The following is a 23,007-nucleotide window of genomic DNA, read 5'->3' on the forward strand; positions in this document are numbered from 1 at the left end:
ATTATCAGTGCGACTTTACTGTTTTCACTAAAATGGGACCCAAACCATGCAAAAGATATGCAAAATATCATTTATCTCTGTCACGTTTAAATTCCTTACTTTAAGGCCTCTCCTGATCAGTCAGGACCAATGCTAGAAGTCGGAGAATACATTTTCTTTTTTTTCTGTCAATGTTCTGCCTACCGCTTGTGAGGCGCAAAGGCAATATTTATACTTTGACAGACGCAAAAAAGTAAGCAAATTGCACATAGCTGCAAAACGTTATGGGTGTTTTTTTTGTGAATCTGAACTGAAGACAGCAGTTGAAAATGATTTGCAATTTATGATACTATCAGCAGGCTCAATCCATACCAGGTGAATTTGTCCCTGCCAAAAGCTGAAAGTTTACATCCAGCTATGATTTATTTTAGCTCAAGCCCTGCTTAACTTGTATTTTTTACAGTTTAGCCAACCTTTTGCTTGTTTCCTCTGCATAAATACACATTTGCAGCTCATTTAGATAGGAGCTGCATTGTGACCGTATTGGATATAACAACCTTTTGTAGTTGTCACTTATTTTAAATCTCAATATAGTTGAACAAACAACACTTGTTCAGTAATGACTGCTGGTCAACATAGTATTTATGAGCAAGATCATCTTTCATATTTGTTAGGTTTAAGAGCAACATTTGGGTCTACTCTGACTGTCCTCGAGTTGGTTCAGGATCAAGTATATTATTTTGGACGATTCATTTATGCTGTACAATTTGCATTTGTGGATGTAGGTGGAATGTGGATCAACTCACACAAACATTAAACATTTATAACGCCAACCAAAGGTGTGCAGGGTTTAAATTCAGGGCCTTGTTGCTGTGAATTTGCCTACTACAGATCCACTGGGACCCAAAAGCTACAGTACTGATTGCAACTTTAAATGTAGCAGAATAATAATTCATAATTATTCAAACCTTTCTTGTGTTGGAAAATCCCTTGTAAGATTAAAAAAAAAAAGTGTCATAAAGGGTGGTGAAATATCAGGATACGAAGCCTCACTGAGAAAGGGGACAGCTGAAGGCATTGAGAACCAAACACTTAAGGAGTAACTTGATTACAGGGCAGCTGGAAGAAGGTCTGGCCATACGTACTGGTACAAGTATAAGAAAACTATACAGTGGTTTCATTTTTCCAAGGGCCAGTCCGTATGGTTCCTGCTCCATCCGACCCAAACAGGCCTTCTTCCTGCAGGCTCCTGTTCCTGCCGATGGTTCCTCGCCGGCCCATAGTGCCTTGCCGAGGCAGAGTGTTTCTTGGGAAACCCTGTTCCTCTACGCAGAGTTTATCCTTTTCTTTATCTCTTGTGTTTGACACGCTGCTGTACGTGTCGGGGTCTTGCTGATATTGCAAGGTGAAGGGCTCAGGCTTCTCACAGCAGCTTGTAGTAGAGGAGTGATCTGCTGAGCTGTACATGTGCCACTGGCAGGAGTGCACCCCGTGAGAAGGCATGAGGAGACTGTGACAGGAAGTAATGCTGTCATGCATGTTGTGTGCATGGCTGTGACAGGAAGCTATTGAGTCTTGTACGCTGTGGCAGGAGTTCTGGCGTAACAAGCTTTGGCAGGAAGCCAGCTGCTTATCCAAGAGAGGGCTGGGGCAGGGGAGCTGCAGGTCTGGGTGAGGGCTGTGGCAAACCAATGGCGAGCCAGCAAGGTGGTGTGGTGCGTGAGGGCTGTCTAGGTGGGAACTGTGCACACTCCCATCCATGCTGGTGGAAGTCAGATGGGAGCGATAGTCCTGAAGGCATGGACGTGGACGGTTGAAGGAGCGGGACTTTGTCCTGTCGTTAAGGCAGCTCTGTAGAGGCAGGGCGGGACGGGGGAGCTCGTCAGAGAGCGTCTGTGGACGAGGGGAGGGCAGTTGCTCAGGGAGAGGTGAGAGGGGGGCAGTAACAGGACTCATGACAGCCACACAGCATGGACCTGTGTGATTGGTTGGGGGACTCTGTGAAGGTGGTGTGATGTAGGAACTGGGCACAATGTAAGGAGAGAGTAGAGGCTGCTTGCCGGAGCATGGGGAGCTCAGGTGGCACTGTGGCTGATGAAGCTCCTGCCTCTGGCTCTGTCTGTCCCCATTCCTGTCCTCAGACTTGGACTTAGACGGGCAACAGGCCCACCAGCGGTGCCACACATCATCACGTTTAGCACAGTGCTGAATTAGAAGGAAGAGTCCCAGAGTGACACAAAAAGCCCCATACAGGCAGCTGAATATCATATCCAGAAAATGTCCAAGTGATACTGCTAATGCTCCTAAAGCCCAGGTGGACAGGAACAGGAAGAGGGTGAAGGCTGTTGCCCGCAGCTGAGATTTAAATGAATGCTCATTGGCCAGAACCGTCACGCCTGTTGCAAATGGTGGACAATCCCCCGCAGGCCCAGAGACCCCCCCAGTGTCGGTGTGGCAGTGATGGTTAGAGTCGCTGGATGATAGCTGCTGCTGCTCCTCACTCAGAAGGCGCAGCTCGTACTTCTTCTCAGGGTGCCGTTTGAGCTGGATGTATGTGCACAGTAAATACACACAGACCACTAAGACCAGAAAACCCACAGGGGCATAGAAACCTCCCAAGCTTGGTTCCCATGCCATCCAGCAACTGAAAAGACACAGAGACATAAACATTTATTATTCACTAAAGACTGAATGAAAACATGATTGTTCAGAAATGCTGAACAGAGTACTTACTACAAAGCGTCATCCCTGCTGCCATAGTTGTCCATACCAAATGCTGCGGTAACTCCAACAATTATGAGAGGAATTCCATCACTTACGAGATAAAACCTGCAAAAAGGTTTTAAATTATACATTTAATCCAACCCATATTTATTTGTATTTCTGTTTCAAATATTTTTTATTGAGAAGAAGCCTACAAGTGTAAGTAGTAGTACAAAGTTCTTTGGGGTGGAATCATGCTTCTGTTTTTCAACATAGAAGACAAACAGAACATCCAACAAGAAATAATAAAGAAAAAACATAGCATGACAGGAATACCATACTTAATGACATAATGGGAGAGAACACAAACAATAATATATTTTTTTAAAGTACAAGATCACAAATAAATAAATAAACTTAAAGGTGCAGACAAGCCCAGACTTATTTATTTGTATTTCTATTGACAGCACCAATTAACCAAGTATTAATGTTAACTTCTGCACGTCTGCAAGGACACTCAAGAATGAACTGCATGAGGACCGGTTGGCTTATATAACATACCAAATTTGCTTTCTAAAAATCTGCACGAAATCTTGGATCCGAGGACATGTGCATCACTGCTATAATCCTGGCAATACAGTTTAACATCTTAAAGCTGCCTCACATCACGCTATTATAAAGGTTGGAAAGGCAGATTGTTTAAAGCTTACCGTAGGATAGTTGGTTTGTTTCGAGTCTGGGCCGACCCAGTCCTGTTGTGGGCCCGGAGTGGGTCTTTGGACACATCTTTACAAATGTTCCTAGCAGTAAATGTCAGCCACAGCATGGTGGACAAAGAAGCATAGTGGAGTACAATGCCAACCTATGACAGATCAGGTTGAAAGAGATTATAAAAAGCAATATGAGATCATTGTCCAACAGAACAGCCATAATGAGTGCGCATACAGATGAAGCAGCCGGTGAACTTCATTCTGTTTGTGTTTTAATGTGTGGTCCTTTTACCTTTGTTACTGGAGCAAGTAGGGCAGATGATAAACAGTAATCAACATTCAAGAAGGAAGGGCTGTGATTAGATTACGTACAGCGGACATTGAAATGTTACCGCCCACGTCTCTAGGCATCTTCCTACCATCCCAGCAAGACTCTGGGTTCTGATTAGCTGTTTAACAGTTAGCTTGCTAACGAGCTGTTTTGTTTACCCTGTTCAGCTAACATTATTGTTCAGAAAAGCCAACAACAGGCTTTTTTCACAGCAAGCATTTAGAATTGTCAAAGAAGGAAATATGTTACTGATAATATTACATGAATTGGCAACCTTGTTCATGTAAGTGGCTGTCACTGTCTCCCTCTGCTAAAGTCTTTATGCTAAACCAAGCTTTACATCTCTGATGACATTGGGAATGAAGAGTAAACATAGCCTCTGTGCTCTGACTGGACGTATTGTAGCTGCTGTCATCCAATAACTGAGCTAATTCACTCAATTACATTATAGTTAGCATAGCATTAGCATGTTAATAAAGCACCAGTGTGCCTCAGTGCAACCCCACAGAGCTAAGCATGGCTGTAGTATGTTTGAAAGTGATACAGTGGTATGCAAAAGTTTGGGCACCCCTCTGAGATTTCATGACAATTTGCTTTTCCTTTATAATAGAAGATCACAGCAACAACATTTGTTTTCCTACAAAGATGTAGACGTTTTAGTGTTTTCCAGACCAAAATTCTTAGGGTAGCATTACATAGTTTTATTATAATAAAATAAAATGCAAAAAATGGGATGTGCAAAAGTTTGGGCACCCTTATAAATAGCATTCATTTCAACACCTGTACGGATTTATAGCTGACAGGTTGCTGCACAAAATTGCTTTGATTAGCTCATTAGACCTTCAATTACAAAGACAGGTGGAACCAATCATGAAAAAGGCTATTTAACATAGGTAATAGCTGGCTGTGCCTGGCCTAGGTTCTTTCTTAGGGAGTGGCAAGATGGGGACCTCAAAACAACTCTCCACTGACCTGAAAGCTAAGATAATCCAACATTATAAATTAGGAGAAGGGTACAAAAAATTATCTGACAGGTTTAAACTGTCTGTCTCCACAGTCAGAAACGTAGTTGTGAAATGGAAGGCCACAGGAACAGTCCGTGTGAAGGAAAGATGTGGTAGGCCGACAAAAATAGGGGAAAGGCACAGGCGAAGGATGGTGAAAATGGTCACAGAGAAGCCACAGACCACCTCCAGAGAACTACAACAACATCTGGCTGCTGATGGTGTAGTTGTTCACCGTTCCACAATCCAGCGTACTTTGCACCAGGAAGAGCTCATTGGAAGGGTGATGTGCAAAAAGCCTTTCCTGAGTGTTAATCACAAGAAGAGTCGCATGAGGTATGCAAAAGCACATCTGGACAAGCCAGAAGCATTTTGGAACAAAATACTGTGGTCAGATGAGACCAAGATTGAGTTATTTGGTCATAACATGAACAGGTATGCATGGCGAAAAAAACACACTGCATTCAATGAAAAGAACTTGTTGCCCACTGTAAAATTTGGTGGAGGATCTATCATGTTATGGGGCTGTGTGGCTAGCACAGGTACTGGAAAACTTGTTAAAGTTGAGGGCCACATGAATTCCTTACAGTACCAGGAGATTCTTGACAAGAATGTTCTAGAGTCAGTCACAAAGTTGAAGCTACGCCGGGGTTGGATTTTTCAGCAGGACAATGATCCTAAGCACCGATCAAAATCCACCAAGGAATTCATGCAGAAGCACAGGTACAATGTTCTGGAATGGCCATCCCAGTCCCCAGACCTTAACATCATTGAAAATGTATGGATTTATTTGAAGAAGGCTGTCCATGCACGGAGGCCAAGAAACCTGACTGAACTGGAGACGTTTTGTGTGGAAGAATGGGCCAAAATACCACCTGCCAGGCTTAAGGGACTTGTCTGTGGCTACAGGAGGCGTCTACAGGCCGTTATTGCAGCAAAAGGAGGCAATACTAAATATTAATGGAATTATTTCTTAGGGGTGCCCAAATTTATGCACATGCCTATTTTTGTTTGAATGCACATAAACATGTTTCTGTTTGACCAATAAAAGTTATTTCACTACTGAGATGTTTCTGTTACCATAAGGTATAACATATGTTAAAATGAAGTTGCTGCTTCAAAAGCTCAGCAAGTGACAAACTGATGCAGTGGTTTTCCTAAGGGGTGCCCAAACTTTTGCATACCACTGTATATAAAAAAACAACGTCATCATATTATCCTCTCATTCTCATGATAGAATCAGAGACTGTATGGGTAGAACTGATGAAAGCATTGTGCTGCCTGTGGAATACATTAATTAAAGGCTGAAATGCACCTTAAATTGCATTTCAGTGCCCCTGTGCTATTTGCACATATATAAATGAAGGAACTTAATTGTCCCCTTTCTCTGCAAATGAGCATAGTCACAAAAATCTAGTTACCAAAGATCAGCGTTGATAGCCACCCACAGTCACAGTGAGAATATTAACGGCTCCAGAGAGTTGGTGGGAACTGAAGCGCCATAAGAGGCTTAAACTCATTTATTGTGCAAAACAGTGACAATCTGTTTATGAAACTGTCATGAAAAATAAATGGAAATACCTTACATTGTATTGTATAGAGGAACTAGGGATTTCCTCCTTCTCCCTGCTCTTTCTCAGTCCTGGGTTTTCATTTTTACTTCTCTCTCTGAATTGCCTCCGGGATGTTTGGATGGAAGGGACACTTTGGCAACCTCCTCCTGACAAGACCCTGGCTGACTCCCCCCCCCTAACAACGACTCATCGGCCTCAAGCGTGTTTATGCTTTGCTATATGGATAATTGCAATCAAATGTAAAAAAAAAAGAAAAAGGAATTGCAGTCTTTATGGTCATATTGCAGTGTAGATGGCAAATAGGTGTTGCAAGTGATGGGCAATTCATGGAAATATCAATGGATGCACTCCATTCTGTGTGAATTTGCACCCCTTAGTGGTAAATGACATAAAAAGTCAGATGTGGGCTAACATCTTTTATAAGCAGTTTTCTGTATATTTCAGCCAGAACACATTTTAGACAAGAGCAATCTGAAAGGAACCCAGAAAATATTATGAAGCAAGCCTCAACAACTCTTGCTCATGGCGGTGATTTATCTTCACACTCCCATGGACACTGAAGCCTCCCTCAGTGACGCCTATAGCCCCCACAGAGAGCTCAAACTGCACCCACTGAAGGAGCTCTCAGTTCTCTGTGCTGGGAGATAACACAATGCTGAAAAAGTGGAAAAACAACAACTTACGATTTGACACACAAAAGGTAAGTTGATCTGATTGATGCCCCCGGCAAAAACTCCAAATGTCAGCCCTGTGTGAAAGAGGAAGTTGAGGAGTGTGTGCCAGCCGTTCCTGCTGATGCGGATCACCCTGCAAACAAGGAGCTCACAGGTAAAAGGATGCACTCAGTGTCCGAACTACGGGGGGACTCGGGGGATCCGAGACCCCCTGAAACTGACACGAGATCCCCCGAAAACATGATTTGGGAAATGTTGGGGGGTCTCTAAAATAGTGTTTTCGAGATCCGCGCTCTGAGTCAAGCGCAAGAGCAAGCGCCCCCCCCGAGAGAAAAATGGGACCCCCCGAAAATCTCGGCATAGTTCGAACACTGGATGCACTGCATGGGAAGCAGAAATCAAAGCAGCAAAGCTGTGAACAAGAAAGATAATTTAGCTGTGTTTAAAATAGAACCAATAAAATAAATCTGAAAAAATGCAAACTTTATTGCTAGTATTCTGAATCACAAAAACAAATCTGAATGTACGGATGGGGTTGGAGTTATATGAAGGGCTAATGTCAGACATTTTAATTGAAACTGTCATTTAAATAATACTTATTTATGAAACAACATATAAAAATACAAAAAATAAAATTCTAGGAAGATGTTTACACTAAGAACATTTTAAGTTCATCTGTTTATTATCAACTTTAACCTAAATAGGAAGGATATGCTCTTCTCAAATCAACCCAAATTCATCGCCTAAATGCCCTATGTACTTCAGATTAATGACTTGCTGTAATTGTTCTTTCTGTCCAGACCCTGAGGAGACCCTCCCTTATTTGACTTCACTGTAGGAGATGGAGATCACCATCCACTGTCCTGGTTCCATGCTTCAGTGCTTCACATGCACAGTTCAGCTGGAACTAATATGACATTTGAGTAGACCAAGATCGTTCAACACTGCGTCAAACTATGCAATAGGATTTTTGCTTTCTGATTATGAAATATAATCCAGACACGCCCCGCCATGCTTCATGTCTGATCTCCTGCTACATCTCCTTCTTCTCAGGGTCCTGTGTTTTTACTCAGGATTCCTTGTGCTGAACATCTTGGACCTTTTTCTTTGTTTTCTCCTCTCAGTGTGAATGATGAGTCAGCCTGTGTTTTTGCAGTTTGTCCTCTTCCAGGTGATGGAGAGGAGGTCATATGACTCACATCAGTTTGGAGTCACTTGAACTGCTCAATATACCCCTATTATATATATACATATTATTCATTTATGTTGGTCTATTCTTTACACAGCATTTTTCACAACTTAGGTAGCTATATAAAGAAATGCACTTTTGAGTATTAGAACCATGTGTGTTAAGGCTTTTTAAACGGCATAAACATTTGGTTTGTGTTTACAAAGCTATAAGACATTATTTTAAACATTTGAAAATCGTCTGAAAATAAATATACAGTATCACAAAATATGCTCTTGAACATACAGTATTGCATCGGCAGACAGTCTGTTTCAGGATGGTCTCATTGTGTTGATGGATTTTTATTTTTAAAAAGAATTACTTTGGTCCCCTATTTCTTACATTGAAGTCATGATAGGAGGGGATCACTGCAGGGTCAGTATGAACTGGATGAGACCTCAGTAGGCTTAAACTAAGTGACAGAGCATGTCTTAAGGTACAGTGTTCAGAGTGACCACACTGCCTGCTCTATCATACAAATGGAGGTCTCATTGCACCACAGACAATCTCTCTCCCTAAATGCATTCATGGTATTGGGCTTGGTTGTTTGCAAGTTGTGTGAAGGTTGAAAAAACAGAGTTTTCAATAAATGTCTTCTCACCTGTGGTGGACGATATAGGTCATGATGGAGACCAGCAGGCAGAGCAGCATGACTGCAGTGCAGGCATACACCACCGGGTGCAGGTAGTCCCCGGGGTACGGAGGGAAAGACAGCACCCTCTTCAAATCCTGCAGCGTGACACAGGTTAACAAACAGAACAGAATTATAAGATCTATTTGAAAAATTAAGAGAACACAAGGAGAGATACACACCCTCGCTTAATGAGAAAACAACAATGACGGCTTTAGTGTTGCCAAAAGTTATAACCGAACAGCCCAGATGGTGTTGATCGAAGCCAGGCACGACTCGGTCAGGAGAACGATCGTGCATTTGTCTGCCTACGTAATTCGGTGTAAGGAAATAGCTTAACATTTTGGGCAACTATATTCTACACTTTCCAAACAATAAAATTACAGCTTGATTTCAAGCTCATATTTTCTGTGTGTTAAAGCAGAACTAATATCCTAATTAATTAGCTAGCTTAACCTGAAGACTAGGCAAAGGTAAGGAGCGAGCACTGTTCTGTGTTAAGTCAAAAATAACTACACCTTCAAACTTCTCTGAAGCTCACTGTTAACATGCTTGGTCTGGTTATTCTCTTCCCATTTGTAAAGGGGTTAATGGAAGATGTACGTTGGAACTATTGTTTTTCAAACCATTTGGTTTGTGGTGTCTGGCTATAGCTCAGGTTGGCAGATGTGTCTGGTGAGCACTGGATGTTGTACGTTTAAGCACTACGTGTTAATTTCAAATGAATGTTTTATTTAGTATTTTATTTGTCATTTTGCTATATTATTCCATTATTATTCAATCCAAAGGGGTACACCGCTTAAAACACGAGTCTACCTCTTATCACTCTATTGGCAGTGAAAGGGAGCATATATCAGGAAAGGGAAAACAAGTTAAATGAAATGGACGAAATGGTAAAGGCCTGCATGTGTTATTAGAGAAATAGTCTTCCTATAATGTGGGTTATTTAGTAAATGTCATGTGATTCGACTACAGTTAACAGCCATGGTGTTGTTTTGAGTTGTGAGTGAATGTATTGCTGATCAAAAATGCTTTTTCCCATTTCCACTGTTTAATTATTTAGAAGTTCATCACCCAGATAAAGGTGGACAGTTGAGTGCACTTAGGTGGACAGTTTTAACCTTTGTAGGTGCAACATTTTCCACTAGGTGTAAATAACAAGTGCGTCACCCTTGTTTGTGAGGTCAAAACAAAATGTGTGTGTGTGTGTCCATCACTGTACCAATGGTATTGCAAAATCCATTTCGGTCAACATCTAAGTCATGACAGCTCCTAAAGGCCTGAACTCAAACAAGCATGAACATCTCACATCAGATCCGTCTCTCAAACTAATGAACACTAAAGATGTTTGATAAAACACTGTGCCAGCAACTCTGCAAATATATAAACCAGTTCCAAACATGAATCTTTTTATCTTTACCATCCATATGATATGAACACAGCACAAGAAGACACATGTGGTTACTTGTTTAGAGTGTTAGAGCACTTAACTGTTTACATGAAGCCATGTGTTCATCAGTCAGCTTCAGAAGTGTTAGGTGTAATTTTATTAGACTGCTTCCCCCCTTTCCGGTCTTTGTGCTAAGCTAGGCTTACATGGTCCTGATTATAGCTACAGTTTAGCAAGCACACATGAATTTGATAGTCATGTTCCTAATCTTAACAAGTAAGCAATGCGCCTAAAGAAATGCCAGTATCTGATGACAATGATGCCAACATGCAGTTATATGCAAAGTGAAGCAAAGAATGCTTGTAAAATAATCATGATTCCTTTATGCAAATGCTAACATCCCTGCTAACGGCCAGCTCAGTGATGCTCCTCAGAATGACTCCATGGAGCCTGCAGACTTGCTTCTGGAGGTCGGGCTGAGCTGCATGTTTCCAAAGCTCTGAACAATTACTCACGCTCGTTCAGTGCAATAATAAAGTCTCCTGACGTACCAGGATCTAGCCACATACACTGAGCGAATGTGACTGTAAAACCCTGCTGCATTGCAGTGTAGTGTGAATATAAAACTTTAGATATTTATATTGATTTCATTATTAAAGCAAAGTCTCTCAGCTTGCCAGATTTAGGTGGGAAGTCATTTTACTCCTGCTTAATGTATCAGTAGTGTTGCCTAACTGCACTGACATCACCGTCTTAAAATAACTTGGTGCACATCATTAAACATGTAAACCATGGTGAGAGGGATTATTGTGTCTCCTGAAATATATAATATTCAATTACCAAAAGGCAAGTTATCAGACATTGATTGGGAAGCTGTATTTGTTTCTATTGGAACAGAAGTTATATGAAAACCAAACCACATAATGAATTCATTTCAGACTATAAAGCCTGCTCCAGTCCTCTCATAGTATATAGTGCTGCAACAAAGGACTATTTTCATTACTTATTGTTGGACTACCAATCCCTAGACTCTGTTACTTCTTCAGTGTTTGTTTTAAATCCAAAGATATGTTGACTAGAAAACTAAGAAAACAGACATTGACTCTTGAAAGGTTCAAACTGGTGAATGATTGACTTTTTAACTTTAACATGGATCGAAAGGATTTACTATAATACCTCTTCCACCACTGGATATAAAGCTCAAAAAAAAATTAAGAGACCCTTCCACATTTTTCTTAAATCTTTCTCTCTACATTTAGCCATTCCAGTGTCTGTTGAACACAGAGAAATGTTGTCAGTAGTTTATAGAATACAATAAAAAATAAAAAAGTTTTAACTCATTCACATACCTATAAATAAAAAGCAAGAGAAAGTGGTCTCTTAATTTTTTCAGCTGCTGTATGTTAAGCTGCTGTCAGAAGGTGTATTCAACCTACCACGCTAAAAATAACAATGCTATATTTTTGTGACCAAACTAAAAAGAGGACATATGTTGCTTATTTAAGGTCCATATCAGTATGTAGTGTCTCTAATGGGACATGTCTCCATGCTTTAATGTTCAAAAAGCTCTTTATTTCTTTTATACTGGCTGTGCTGCAGCACCTCTTTTCACCCTTTGTCTGAAACCAGAGCCCAGTCTGCTCTGATTGTTTACATTACATTACATGTCATTTAGCTGACGCTTTTATCCAAAGCTACATTTTACAATAAGTGCAAAAAACATAAAGATTCAAACTCCGAACAACAAGGAAAGTGCAGATACATTAAAAATGATAATACTGTACCATAGTAAGTGCTGGTAAATCTGTTACAAGGCCTAATTTAACTCAAAATGGTTTTTTTTTAGCTCTGTTGTGACCTCTTAGAGATGTCCTTCCCTTTCACCTATCACGTACAATAAATCGAATCAATAGAATCTAGTGAATAGAAGCGCGTGTGTTACCTAGTGATGTCGCTATGTTGCGGAATTAAACAATGGAGACTGCTTCTGGAGGGAACACAGGGATTTTAGCCTTTGCAGACCATTTACATGCACACAAACCTATGGAACACACTACAGGAAAGAGAAAACCCCAAAAAGCAGAATATGGCCTCTTGAAAGTTGCATATAGGTCAGCGTTTACCACTCTACCCTAGCTTCACTAGCAAGCAGTAATATCTTCTTCAGGGTTACTGAAACAATGTCCACACCCTTACTGTGAGTGGTGAACAAAGGCCCTGAAGCACCAACAACTGAAAATGGGCTTCCACAAATACCAAGCAGGCATGCTGATGTACAGTAACTCATTCTGACCTGTTTAAAGAACTCCACTTTCATCCAATAACTACTACAAACCTATATATGGTGAAACATGTCTCTAATCCCGGCGAGTGTAGCTTACAAACAGTTTATGATGGAGACTCTGTATTGGTCATATGTCCGTGACCTTCACATCCACCGATGAAAATCATCAGACTGTTTATTTGCTCTACAGTGTTTTCATATTACGTCACCATTGCATATTAATGCACGGTCACCAATGAGTGACAAAAATAAAAAAAAACAACTTCTGCCATCACCAGTTTGTATGTGTACCAAAAAATAAAGTTCCTGGTTCACCCACAACAACCAATTGCAAAAAAGCTACTTTGCACAATTTGAATGCCATATATAATCCAATGCCAATATGTGTCTGTAGGATATTTCTATATATTCCTGTAGCTAAGTGAGATTGAATATTGTAGAGTATTCTATTTATTCAATATTTCTGTTATATTGTTTATTATTTTGTTGCTCTAGTGTTATATGTCTATTGTATATACTTGCTGCCGCTACATTTTTGTATTTATTATATTTGTATCTTCTGAATATTTTTAATTCCTGTAATGATTGATAACACTGCTAAATACTGACAAAATAGTTTCCCAATTTAAGTAAATAAAGTATCTATCTATCTGTCTGTCTGTCTGTCTATCTAAAACCAAATTTTCACAATCTTTTCAAATGAAAACTTTTAATATATGTGCTTGGTTTTCTATTCAGTGACATAGTGACAAGAACACAAAGTCGCCGTCCCAAGCGGAAGTTGTCAACTGTCCTACAAATGTGGTGACATTTTTGGTTGTCAATTTATATTCGGAGGACATAACATGATTCGTTTATTGACTTAAAGAAAACACTAAGTCAATAAACGATTCCATGAGCGTCTCAGCAAACACGTCAGATGAAACGTTAATCAGTGCACTTGCTTTTCTACCATTTATCCGATGGCTTGTCTGTGGAGGCAGCAGTGTGTGGGAGGGTTAAGGAAAGTGACTCATGTACAGTAATGATGTGCTTCTCCTGGACAGGTCTAGCTTTCCCTCTGTGTTAAAAGGCAAAACGTGCCTACAAACAACAGTTAGGCCTTCTTCCTCTCCCACTGGAGCACAGCCCTGCATGTGCATAATTCAAGCTGAACATTGCTGTGGAGGCAGGAATCAAGAGCTAACTTGGCTCCATCTTTAAGACAGCGTCAACTCGCTTTTCCTTTGTGTTCCGAAGCCTTGTATTTTAGAGACACTGTCATGTCTTCCCCCTCTCATCTCTCTCTCTCCGGGACAGCATGCTCTCTCATCACGCTCCACTGAATAACCCATCTATTAGACAGAGCATGACTGATTAAATCCTTTGCAGATCCCATAAAATGAAAAAATACAGGCATGCACATGCAGCAGCAGAGATCTGTGCACACTACGCTCCACTTACTTCAGATGACCGACCGCGATCTGTGTCACGAGCTAAGATGTTGTAATTAGGCTTCTTTTGTTCTGCCCCTGTCCTCCTAACATTGTCATAGTGACAATGTGAACAGTAGGTACAATGTTTACCTAATGGACCATCTACGTTCAGCATGTTAGCATACTAACATTGCTACAGCAGAGGCTGACAGAAATGTCAATATAAGTTTTGGATGTGTTTGGTCCACAGCACTGAAATAATTGGATTTGTGATGGCACTAGTGGAAAATTCAGAGGATTACTTAAGTTATAATAATCATGAGAGGAACATGAAGGTCTGAATCTAATTTTGTGAAAATCCATACAGTGATTATCAAGTCACTTAAAAATGAAAAAAATTGTCATCCCATTGAACCATACCCAAGAATGGTTAAACAAAGTTGACTGAAAGTAGTACTGAAATATCCTATTAGCACCAAAACATTACATTTTAAACTTCCCATGATGGAACATGATGCATAACATCTTTCAATGGACCCTCCCTTCCTGCTAATTGTTGATACTTTTAAATGACACATATCCAGTTGGTAAAGCATGATTTCTGTTAAGATGTATATTCCAAGTCCTAGCATACATAACTTCACTCCATTTGACTAACTGGAATAAAAAAATGTCCACAGGAGACAGAACTGTTTTCACAGGCAGAGTACTGCTCGGCATGCTGGGTGTTTTGATTGGTGAACACTTTATCTTAAGGTTGTGTTTTGTGTGTGGATCCTGCATTTTATTATAACATGTAAACTGATAGTTACTTTACTAAACTGCAAAGACAGGGGCGTCAGTGTGGGCCCTTAGCTAATTTCTGCCTCAGGGCCCACTTCTGGGTTAATCTAGTCATCCTTAAAGACTTCTAAAATAAAGCTTTGCAAACACTTTGCCACTGAGCAATCAGCACGCAACAGTTTTTAAATAATATCATCAGTGACAAAGTGTTAGTGAGCTGAGCCGTGATTTAGCCTCTATAGCAGGACATGCAGCTGGTTAGAAACCTCATTTCAACTCCAGTGTTGCTGATAATGAAGAGTAGTTACCATTTTATTTTTTTCTAATCTTATTTAACTTAAAAAATATATCTCTGGATCTGAACCAGTCTTTATAGTTTTCAACAGATCCAGCACCAGTTTGAGATTCAAGTGTCCCCATAGCTTGTGACCCTAATAACCAGCAGTATTTGTCCCCTGATGCACTCACTGACAGGCGGCCATGAAAGAGGTTCAAGTTCTGTACTGTACTAAGTAAAAATAAATGTGTTACTTGTACCTTAGTTGAGTATTTTCACGTTATGATATTATTTAAAACACTACGTTTACAGATTTAGTTAGTTTGCAGACTTAGATTATTAATACAAATCTAAATAAAATATTATCATGTATTATTATAGGTTAAGCTACCCAGTAGTTTGTAAGTCATTCCAATATACCCCACCTTCTCGAAGAGCAACATTGAAGTAATGAATACATTAATGCATCAATAATTGTAACATGACATTTAAAATATATGTCGCTTGAATGTGCCATTCTGCATAACAGTACTTTCAATGTTGATACTTAAAGTAGCCTACATTGTGGTGCTAATACGTTTTTAATTGAACTTAAATACAATTTTGAATGCAAGACTTTTACTCAGAATATTTTACACTGCAGTATTGTTACTGTAAGAAAAATATCCGAGTACTTTTTCCACCCCTGCATACCACATATCTGGTAAAAGCATCTTACCATGACTTTAGTGGAGTTACACTTGATGTGAAGCTCTGGTCCTTCTGGAGGTCCCTGCTGCCCCCCTACCCTCCATATGGAGGCTGAGGAATCTTTTATAAAGTTGGTGTTTTTGCTCCAACACTCCCGGTGCAGCAGAGGATGCAGTCCCGGTGCAGCAGGCGGAGGATGGTGGGATTACAGGCCGGTGCACTGCCTCCAGCTCGGCGGCTCTGGCAGAAGCGCGGGGGAGCAGCCTCGGCCTCCCGGTCCCGGCTCCATCTGATCAGGGAGAATCATCTGCCACTGCGCCTCTTTATGAGCTACACTCCCATCTGAGAGGCGGTATGGGCGGGGGGAGGAGACAGATCATGGTCAGGTTACATCGAGACTACTCTAAAATGATGATGTTATTTTAAGGTGACGACATGCGGGAGATGACAGTGTCATGGTCACGGTTCATCCGATATGCCTAACGCTTATCTTCAGTTTGTAGCCTACTGTGCATCTTACGCTATAATCTTGTCAAGAAAATTGACAACAATATAATTACTTCCCCATTATTTTATCTCGTTATTTACCTTTAGAGAAAATAAGATGAGAATACATCAAGGTTATGTTCAGACTCACCTGCGGGGCTGGTGCTCCTCTCAGCGGAATCTCAGCCTCCTCAGTCCGGCAGCTGAGACGGTGCGCTCGGTTCGCCTGTAACGATGTGCCGCATGTTACGTAGTAAGCGTGGGCGGGGAGACCCGGTTAAATAAAGTGCAAGCGGCACGTGAGGCGGGGGATGGGTGACGTCGACTGTCAAACAGCTGCAGGTTGTGGCAGCAGCTATGGCAACCAGTCACCGTTATAGATGTAGGGTGAGGCAGTGGTGTGATGTATTGAAGTACATTTACTTAAGTATTGAACATAAGAATGATTTGGGGGTACTTTACTTACATTTTTTATTCTATGCATATATCTGACAAAATATAGTTACTCATTACTTTGCAGATTCTAATTATTCGCTAATCAAATACATATAAAGTAAATTAAGTCAAATTAGATCCACCTTTACCAGCTGTGATGAACACATTAGGGTATCAATAATCATCAGTATTTTTGATATATGTTTCTGAATTGAGCTACAACACAAAATTAGATCCCTTACCTTTGGTACATCAAGTATACTTTGATGCCGATACTTTTTATACTTTTACTTAAGTGAACTTGTCTGAGTGTAACTGACTTGTAACTGAGTATTTTAACACTGTAGTAGTTCTACTTTTACTTAGGTATAATATGTGAGTACTGTTTCCACCACTGGGATGAATCCAACATCAGGGGAAACAGTGGGAAGTTCACAGTAATCCTACTGTATGTTTCACTAAGGCTGCTCCAGTCGGTTATTTTAGGACACTTTGAGTGTAGATAACCAAGAAAGCCACGTAAAAAATCTCAAACCACCTTATCTGCTTTATTTCTTTATCAAAATTATATTTGGCTTTATTATGGAGATAATAAAGATAATAGAGTTGGGATTTCTTTGCAGCAAAGGGCCCCATTGACCCAGGCCTCTTTGATAAATTGATTTAATTTTGATTTTATTTTATTTTATTATCCTGTGAGAAACCGTACTGTCCTGTTTTTCATTCTCACTCTGTTGCTACTTAAACTCCTGAATTTCCCCACAGGGATTAATAAAGATAAATCTTATCTTATAAGGGCCGCATGAAAGCTAGGGAACCTAAGGATCCCTGGTATACAGTATTTTTCAGATAATATGTTGCTTAGTATGTTGTAATAATCAAATGGCAACTTCTTGATGTCCTTTGACCTCCTTTGACCTCTTCTCTGTGGGAGCATTTTGGTAAGGTTGACATTTTTTTTTTAGCTTTCTCTGATAGAAACACATTCTTACCGGACATGTATTGTGTGCCACTTATTTCCCCTCCATCTACATCTCTAATTTCATGCCCCTTGCCTAAAAAATAACTTTAGGCATTTGTCTGGTCTCCAACACCTTTTGCCAACTGTTTTCTTGGTGCAATGTTGTCTACTGTGTGTGTGTGTGTGTGTGTGTGTGTGTGTGTGTGTGTGTGTGTGTGTGTGTGTGTGTGTGTGTGTGTGTGTGTGAGAGAGAGAGGTTGATATGCACAAACTTCATATGTGTATGCATAATCCGAATTGAGAACAATATGGAAGGCTTTTTTAAGAAAATTGCAGCATATTTTATTTAAAAGAAATGTACATACTGAATACATGCGGTTTGAAGTTAAAAAAAGTGCAGACACACTACAGCGGGACAGCAGTGTGTATAGTAAAGTCATTACGGTAGCCTGCTTTCCTATGATTATACTCAGGAGCTCCTGTCACAGATTAGGACGGCCAACCGGTAGATGTTGAGCATGACCACCAGGAGGTTTTTAATGGCGAAAAAGATCAGCATCTGGTGAACCACATTGAAGTAGATCATAACGAGAAGGCGGACCACCAAGAACGGCCCGTCCTGGATCAGCAGAGCCTCCACAGTGCTCCAGATATCAGTCCTGATGTGAGAGAGCAGGGAGGGGGCGGGCTCCGAGGAGTGATCAGAGGACGCAGCCATTACTGTGACACCAAGGAGGAAATCATTTCAATTCAACTCTGTTAGCTCGGTTGTAATATGCCATAGAAAAGATGTGTGTCATCTTACTTTTTATACAACCTAGTGCTACGCCATTTTTGGAGCATTTGCTCTTCTTAACAACTGCTGTGAGGTTAATCTTACCGGTGTTTCCTGGAGCCACAAGCAGGGCTTTAGTCGAGATCAGCATCATTCAAAACTAGATTCACACTTATGCAGAGATAGGAAATAGTGAAGTACAAATACTTTGTTACTTAAGTAGATTCTTCTGGTATCAGTACTTTACTTCACCGGATCATTGCTAAACTCCTGTTATTTCTAGTGACACTGTTAATACATGCTTATTCTTATTTCATTGTGTGTAAATGTAATTGTATTATTTTTATTCCCTTGCACATTCCATGTGTCATATCTGTGTTTCTTCTTATTCTATTGCTGCCAGGATGCCTGAATTTCCCTACGGGGATAAAGAAAGGTCCATTTTATCTTATCTTTCTCCAAAAAGTATTTTTCGAACAACTCTTTGCTTTTTCTTCTTACATCAACCTAATGTCATACAGAAAACTCTATCTGTGTATGATATCCATCATTTGGTGGTCTTCTCTAAAGAAGAGGAACCAATGAGAACTCAGCTTGAGGCGTTTCCCATCCTCCTATGAGCTGTGATAATGGCGGCAGTCGGCAGGAAGCAACTGCGCTGCCTTATATAAAACCACGGCAGTAGCCTACGAAGCTAATTCAACGAAGCGAGGCAGAAAGCAACAAGAAAAACGTCTAACGTTAGGGAAGAGGAAGAGACAGAGACAGGTGAAGATTCCCAAACGACTGAGAACAGAGACATGCTTAATCACCCATGTCCTACCTGAGGGAGAGGTTCTATAAAACAACTGTTAGTTATAGTATGGTTCCTTTTTACCCAAGTATATTTCAAAGCCCATTGTTCTTTACTGTACATACTTATTTTACTTTTTACTTTAGTCAGTACTTCAACTTTTACCAGAGTATGTTTAAACAAGAGTATCTGTACTTCTTGAGCGAATGATGTTTGTATTTTTCCTCCCTCTGCACTTCTGAGGCATTGCTGTTCAATATTCTTATTTGTTTTTCTGATAAAACACATCCAATCTTCTCTCTTCTTTTACCTCTGGGTTGTCTCCACCAACTCATGGTTAATACTGTGCGTCCACCAGCTACTCTCTAACTGTGTCTGTAGGCTTGATGTAGGTCAGATAGTGTACAGTGGTTTTATTTGAACTTTGTTGCTGAAGGAAATGAGGCTGGGGGGGTGGAAGTTTATGAGCTGGAAACAAAACAATACGTCTGTTCTGTAGAGCCATGGGGAATCTGTTTCTAGGTTAATAGCTTCTAGGGAGAGCTGTCCTTTAAAATGTATGTTATTGTCATCTATAACCAGTGCATTTGTCAGTGTGGAGTACATGTGTGGAGATGTATTTGTGCAGAGCAGTGGTTCTCAGACTCTAGTCCTCAATTTGGAGGAAGATTTCTCAGTTTTTAATCCAGAAACAAAATACTATTTTAAGCCATGTTTGTGCAATTACTGTACCTGAGAGATGGAGCGGAAACTGCAGCATGCTCCACGTCCACACACCCAGAATAATGTACACCATGGCTGGACTGGAGTCCCTTTGACACACACACACAGGTTTGATTTCACCTCAATGTTAAGTCAACACCTTCCCTCCTGCCCTCCCCCGTCTTGTTACCCACTTGATGTCAGTCAGTGTTTCCGAGGTGAATTCCAGTATATCGGCGGCTGTGCCCACGAAGATGAGCAGTAACTGGGAGAGCTGGTCTCTGGTCAGTTCTCCGGCAGCCGGCAGCAGCCACTTCCCTATGATCAGTAGGATGAGCAGGATTTGATGCAGAGCAAGGATCCAGTCGTTGGCACACACTGAGGACTGTGTTGCAGACAGAGAAATAAATTATGCAGAGAAACACGAGGTGACCATGAGAGCTGGGAACAAAGATAAAAGCAGACATCTTCATCATTTACCTCCTTCCCCTTTGTACTATCCTCCAACACCCCGATGTCCAATTTCACTGTTATGCTGATGACACACAGGTCTACATATCACCCAAACTCAACAATGCCCCGCCACCCACCTCTCTCACCACTTGCCTCCATATATCAGGAGCTGGATGAGCAGGAATTTCCTAATCATCGATGGATTCCCTGTTCCCAATCCACCCAAGTCAAGAGCCTTAGCATCATCCTGGACAGCTCCTCATCACATCAGCTCTCATTTGCGCCCCACATAAAAAAACATCACTCGAACTGCTTTCTTTCATATACAAAATATCTCCAGACTCTGCCCATCCCTGTTTCAATCCAGCACTGAAGTCCTGGTTTGACAACTGTAATAACATCCTCTCAGGCCTCCCCATCAAACTCCTCAATAAACTCCAAAACATTCAGAACTCTGCTGCCCGGATCATCACCCGCATCAAGTCTTCTGGCCACATAACCCCCATCCTCATCCAATTGCAGTGGCTCCCTATACAACACCGGATTGATTACAAAAACCTCCTGCTCCCATACAAAACTCTCCACAACCTGGACCCCACCTATCTGGCCCCAAGATACCCCCTCTCGCTCCCTCTGCTCATCTTCTGCTTGTCTACTATCTGTCCCCGCCCCACGCCTCGTCACCATGGGTGCTCTGGCTTTTAGCTGCACTGCTCCCAGACTCTGGAACACATCCCAGTCTGACACAATCACAACTTTCAAGTCCCACCTTAAAACCCACGGGATCAGCCTACTTACTGTAGTGTTGCATGTCCCCCTGTTTCCCAAACTGGGAAATGTTTTATTATTTACTACTCTTTAATAAATATATGCCACATTTTTGGGAAGTTTTCGCTCTTTTACAGAGGCATATTCACTGACACATGCTGTCATGTTCCTTTAAACTTTTATACTTGTGAAAAGGTTAAAGGAGAAGTACTGTGGGTTTAAGTGAAAATAGGGGAATAAAACATGGTGAACACAAAGATTACTTTACCAGACTTTTCATGTTATTGTTTTAATTGAGGGTGTGCCGGGTCTTTAAAGCGGTCACCACTTCTATGAATGTGCTGGTGTTAAAAGAGGAAAAAATACCCGCAGCCTCACAACAGCCTCTTTGAGATGAATCAGCATTACCAAACACTGCGCAGGGAAAGAGCACCACTGTCTAGACCAATGTGTGACGAAATGGAAAGCAACGGCAAAAGTGCAGAAATACTGTAAGGTAGTGTTATCCTAGCTTGACTGAAAACTGTTAGTATACATTGAAACTGCCATGTTGAACTTTACTTATCTCCGGGGGCCGCTACCCTCCACTGCCAAACAACAGGCTACTGTTGCGAAACATGTATAACTTATACAGTTTAACATACAACATGGTTACAAATTGTCCTGTTCTCTGCTTTATTTGAAATTAATTTAACCTTAAAATGTTGATAAAGCTTTGACACCTACCTGAAGTTTAAAAATACTCTTGATATTTTCGGTAGAGTCAAGTCTTTCACACTAGAATGAGAAAAACTGAATGAACATCTTTAAGAAGCACATGTCATTAAACTCTTAGGATGGAAGAGAATATGATAGAAGATGGATTATACCCTCGAGTCGGTGGACTTGTTCTCTTGGTGGTGGAGCTCTAAAATCCATAAAGATGGGATGATACTGACGAGGAGGAGTAAGATAGCAGGAGAAAACCTGCAGAGAAAGACACAATTACACAAAGATGGGTATAATCTTAACTTATTCTCATTACAACAAGCAACTTTTAATAAACTGAATACCATTTGTAATCTTTTCCCCGTCTCCTCTTCAGAGTCAAGATCATCTCCACCACCAGAGGCAGCCAGAGGCCGGTGAGGAGCCAGTAGAGTCCATCATCCTTCACCCACACCACCCTCCACACTCCCATGAGTGAGAGCAGCAGAAACAGAGACCTGGTCACCACAGCACAGATGAACTTGAAGAACATGACTCAGGTCTCTGAGTTTGTGAAGCAGACTGCTGGAGCTGTGGCAGTCTGCCTGCTGTGGGGACGGAGCGCTTATATGTGAGAGGTCTGAAGGAGTTGGGGCCCGCCTCCAGAGAGCAGACTTGAAGTTGGTCTCTAATACCTGCTCTGTTCAGCCAATTTGGCAACACTAACCCTGCAGAACCACTAGCACATACTTTTTTTGTACCATAGAGCTACACTCCTCAAAACAAAATTGAACCACACTAGCACTTGCATTTTGACTACACTTTTTGACTATCACACATACACTGCTGCCACTCACTACCAAACAGAATGTGGATTAAAAATAGTACCCAACAAATGCACCTGTTTTGACTAATCTTTGTTCAAAATAACTATGACCACCTAAGAATTGAATGAGCCTTTAAAAAATTGAACCAAACATTTATATGCAGCAAAATTATAGTAGTTGGTTACAGTAATTGATTTTTCAGGCTTTAACAATATTTGTAATTTCTTGTGCGTAGGAAAACTATGGTAAAACTAGCCATTTGTTTTAAATATGACATTTCTCTGCTATGTTGTGCAGAATATTAGGCAGCAGGTTGTTTTTTTTTATTACGTGACTGTAATTGAGGGCTTGCAAAACATTGATCAGAAAGAGAAATAAACTATGATCAAAATATTTTACTTAAGTTGAACTATATTACTTCAGTGATGATGCTATAGTGTTAAAATA

At 40.8% G+C, this 23,007-nt stretch overlaps 2 protein-coding genes across 2 annotated transcripts; both read right to left on the minus strand.

The window, feature by feature from the left end:
* Positions 1-427: 427 nt before the first annotated feature.
* On the minus strand, positions 428-15,765 carry adgra1a (adhesion G protein-coupled receptor A1a). The gene is made up of 6 exons (XM_063892690.1): positions 15,702-15,765; positions 8,805-8,932; positions 6,985-7,108; positions 3,393-3,544; positions 2,713-2,808; positions 428-2,623 (listed from the first exon to the last, which is right to left on the minus strand). The coding sequence occupies exons 1-6, from the start codon at positions 15,702-15,704 to the stop codon at positions 1,144-1,146; spliced, it is 1,983 nt and encodes a 660-aa protein (XP_063748760.1). The 5' UTR covers positions 15,705-15,765; the 3' UTR covers positions 428-1,143.
* Positions 15,766-18,024: 2,259 nt separating this feature from the next.
* Positions 18,025-22,286, minus strand: tmem26a (transmembrane protein 26a). The gene is made up of 8 exons (XM_063893716.1): positions 22,099-22,286; positions 21,916-22,012; positions 21,773-21,823; positions 20,897-21,001; positions 20,020-20,210; positions 19,856-19,935; positions 18,436-18,444; positions 18,025-18,275 (listed from the first exon to the last, which is right to left on the minus strand). Exons 1-8 carry the CDS (start codon positions 22,284-22,286, stop codon positions 18,025-18,027), a joined length of 972 nt encoding a protein of 323 aa, XP_063749786.1.
* Positions 22,287-23,007: the final 721 nt, after the last annotated feature.

The sequence above is a fragment of the Eleginops maclovinus genome, chromosome 10 (assembly GCF_036324505.1).
Source record: "Eleginops maclovinus isolate JMC-PN-2008 ecotype Puerto Natales chromosome 10, JC_Emac_rtc_rv5, whole genome shotgun sequence".
In the NCBI taxonomy this organism is placed as follows: Eukaryota; Metazoa; Chordata; class Actinopteri; order Perciformes; family Eleginopidae; genus Eleginops; species Eleginops maclovinus.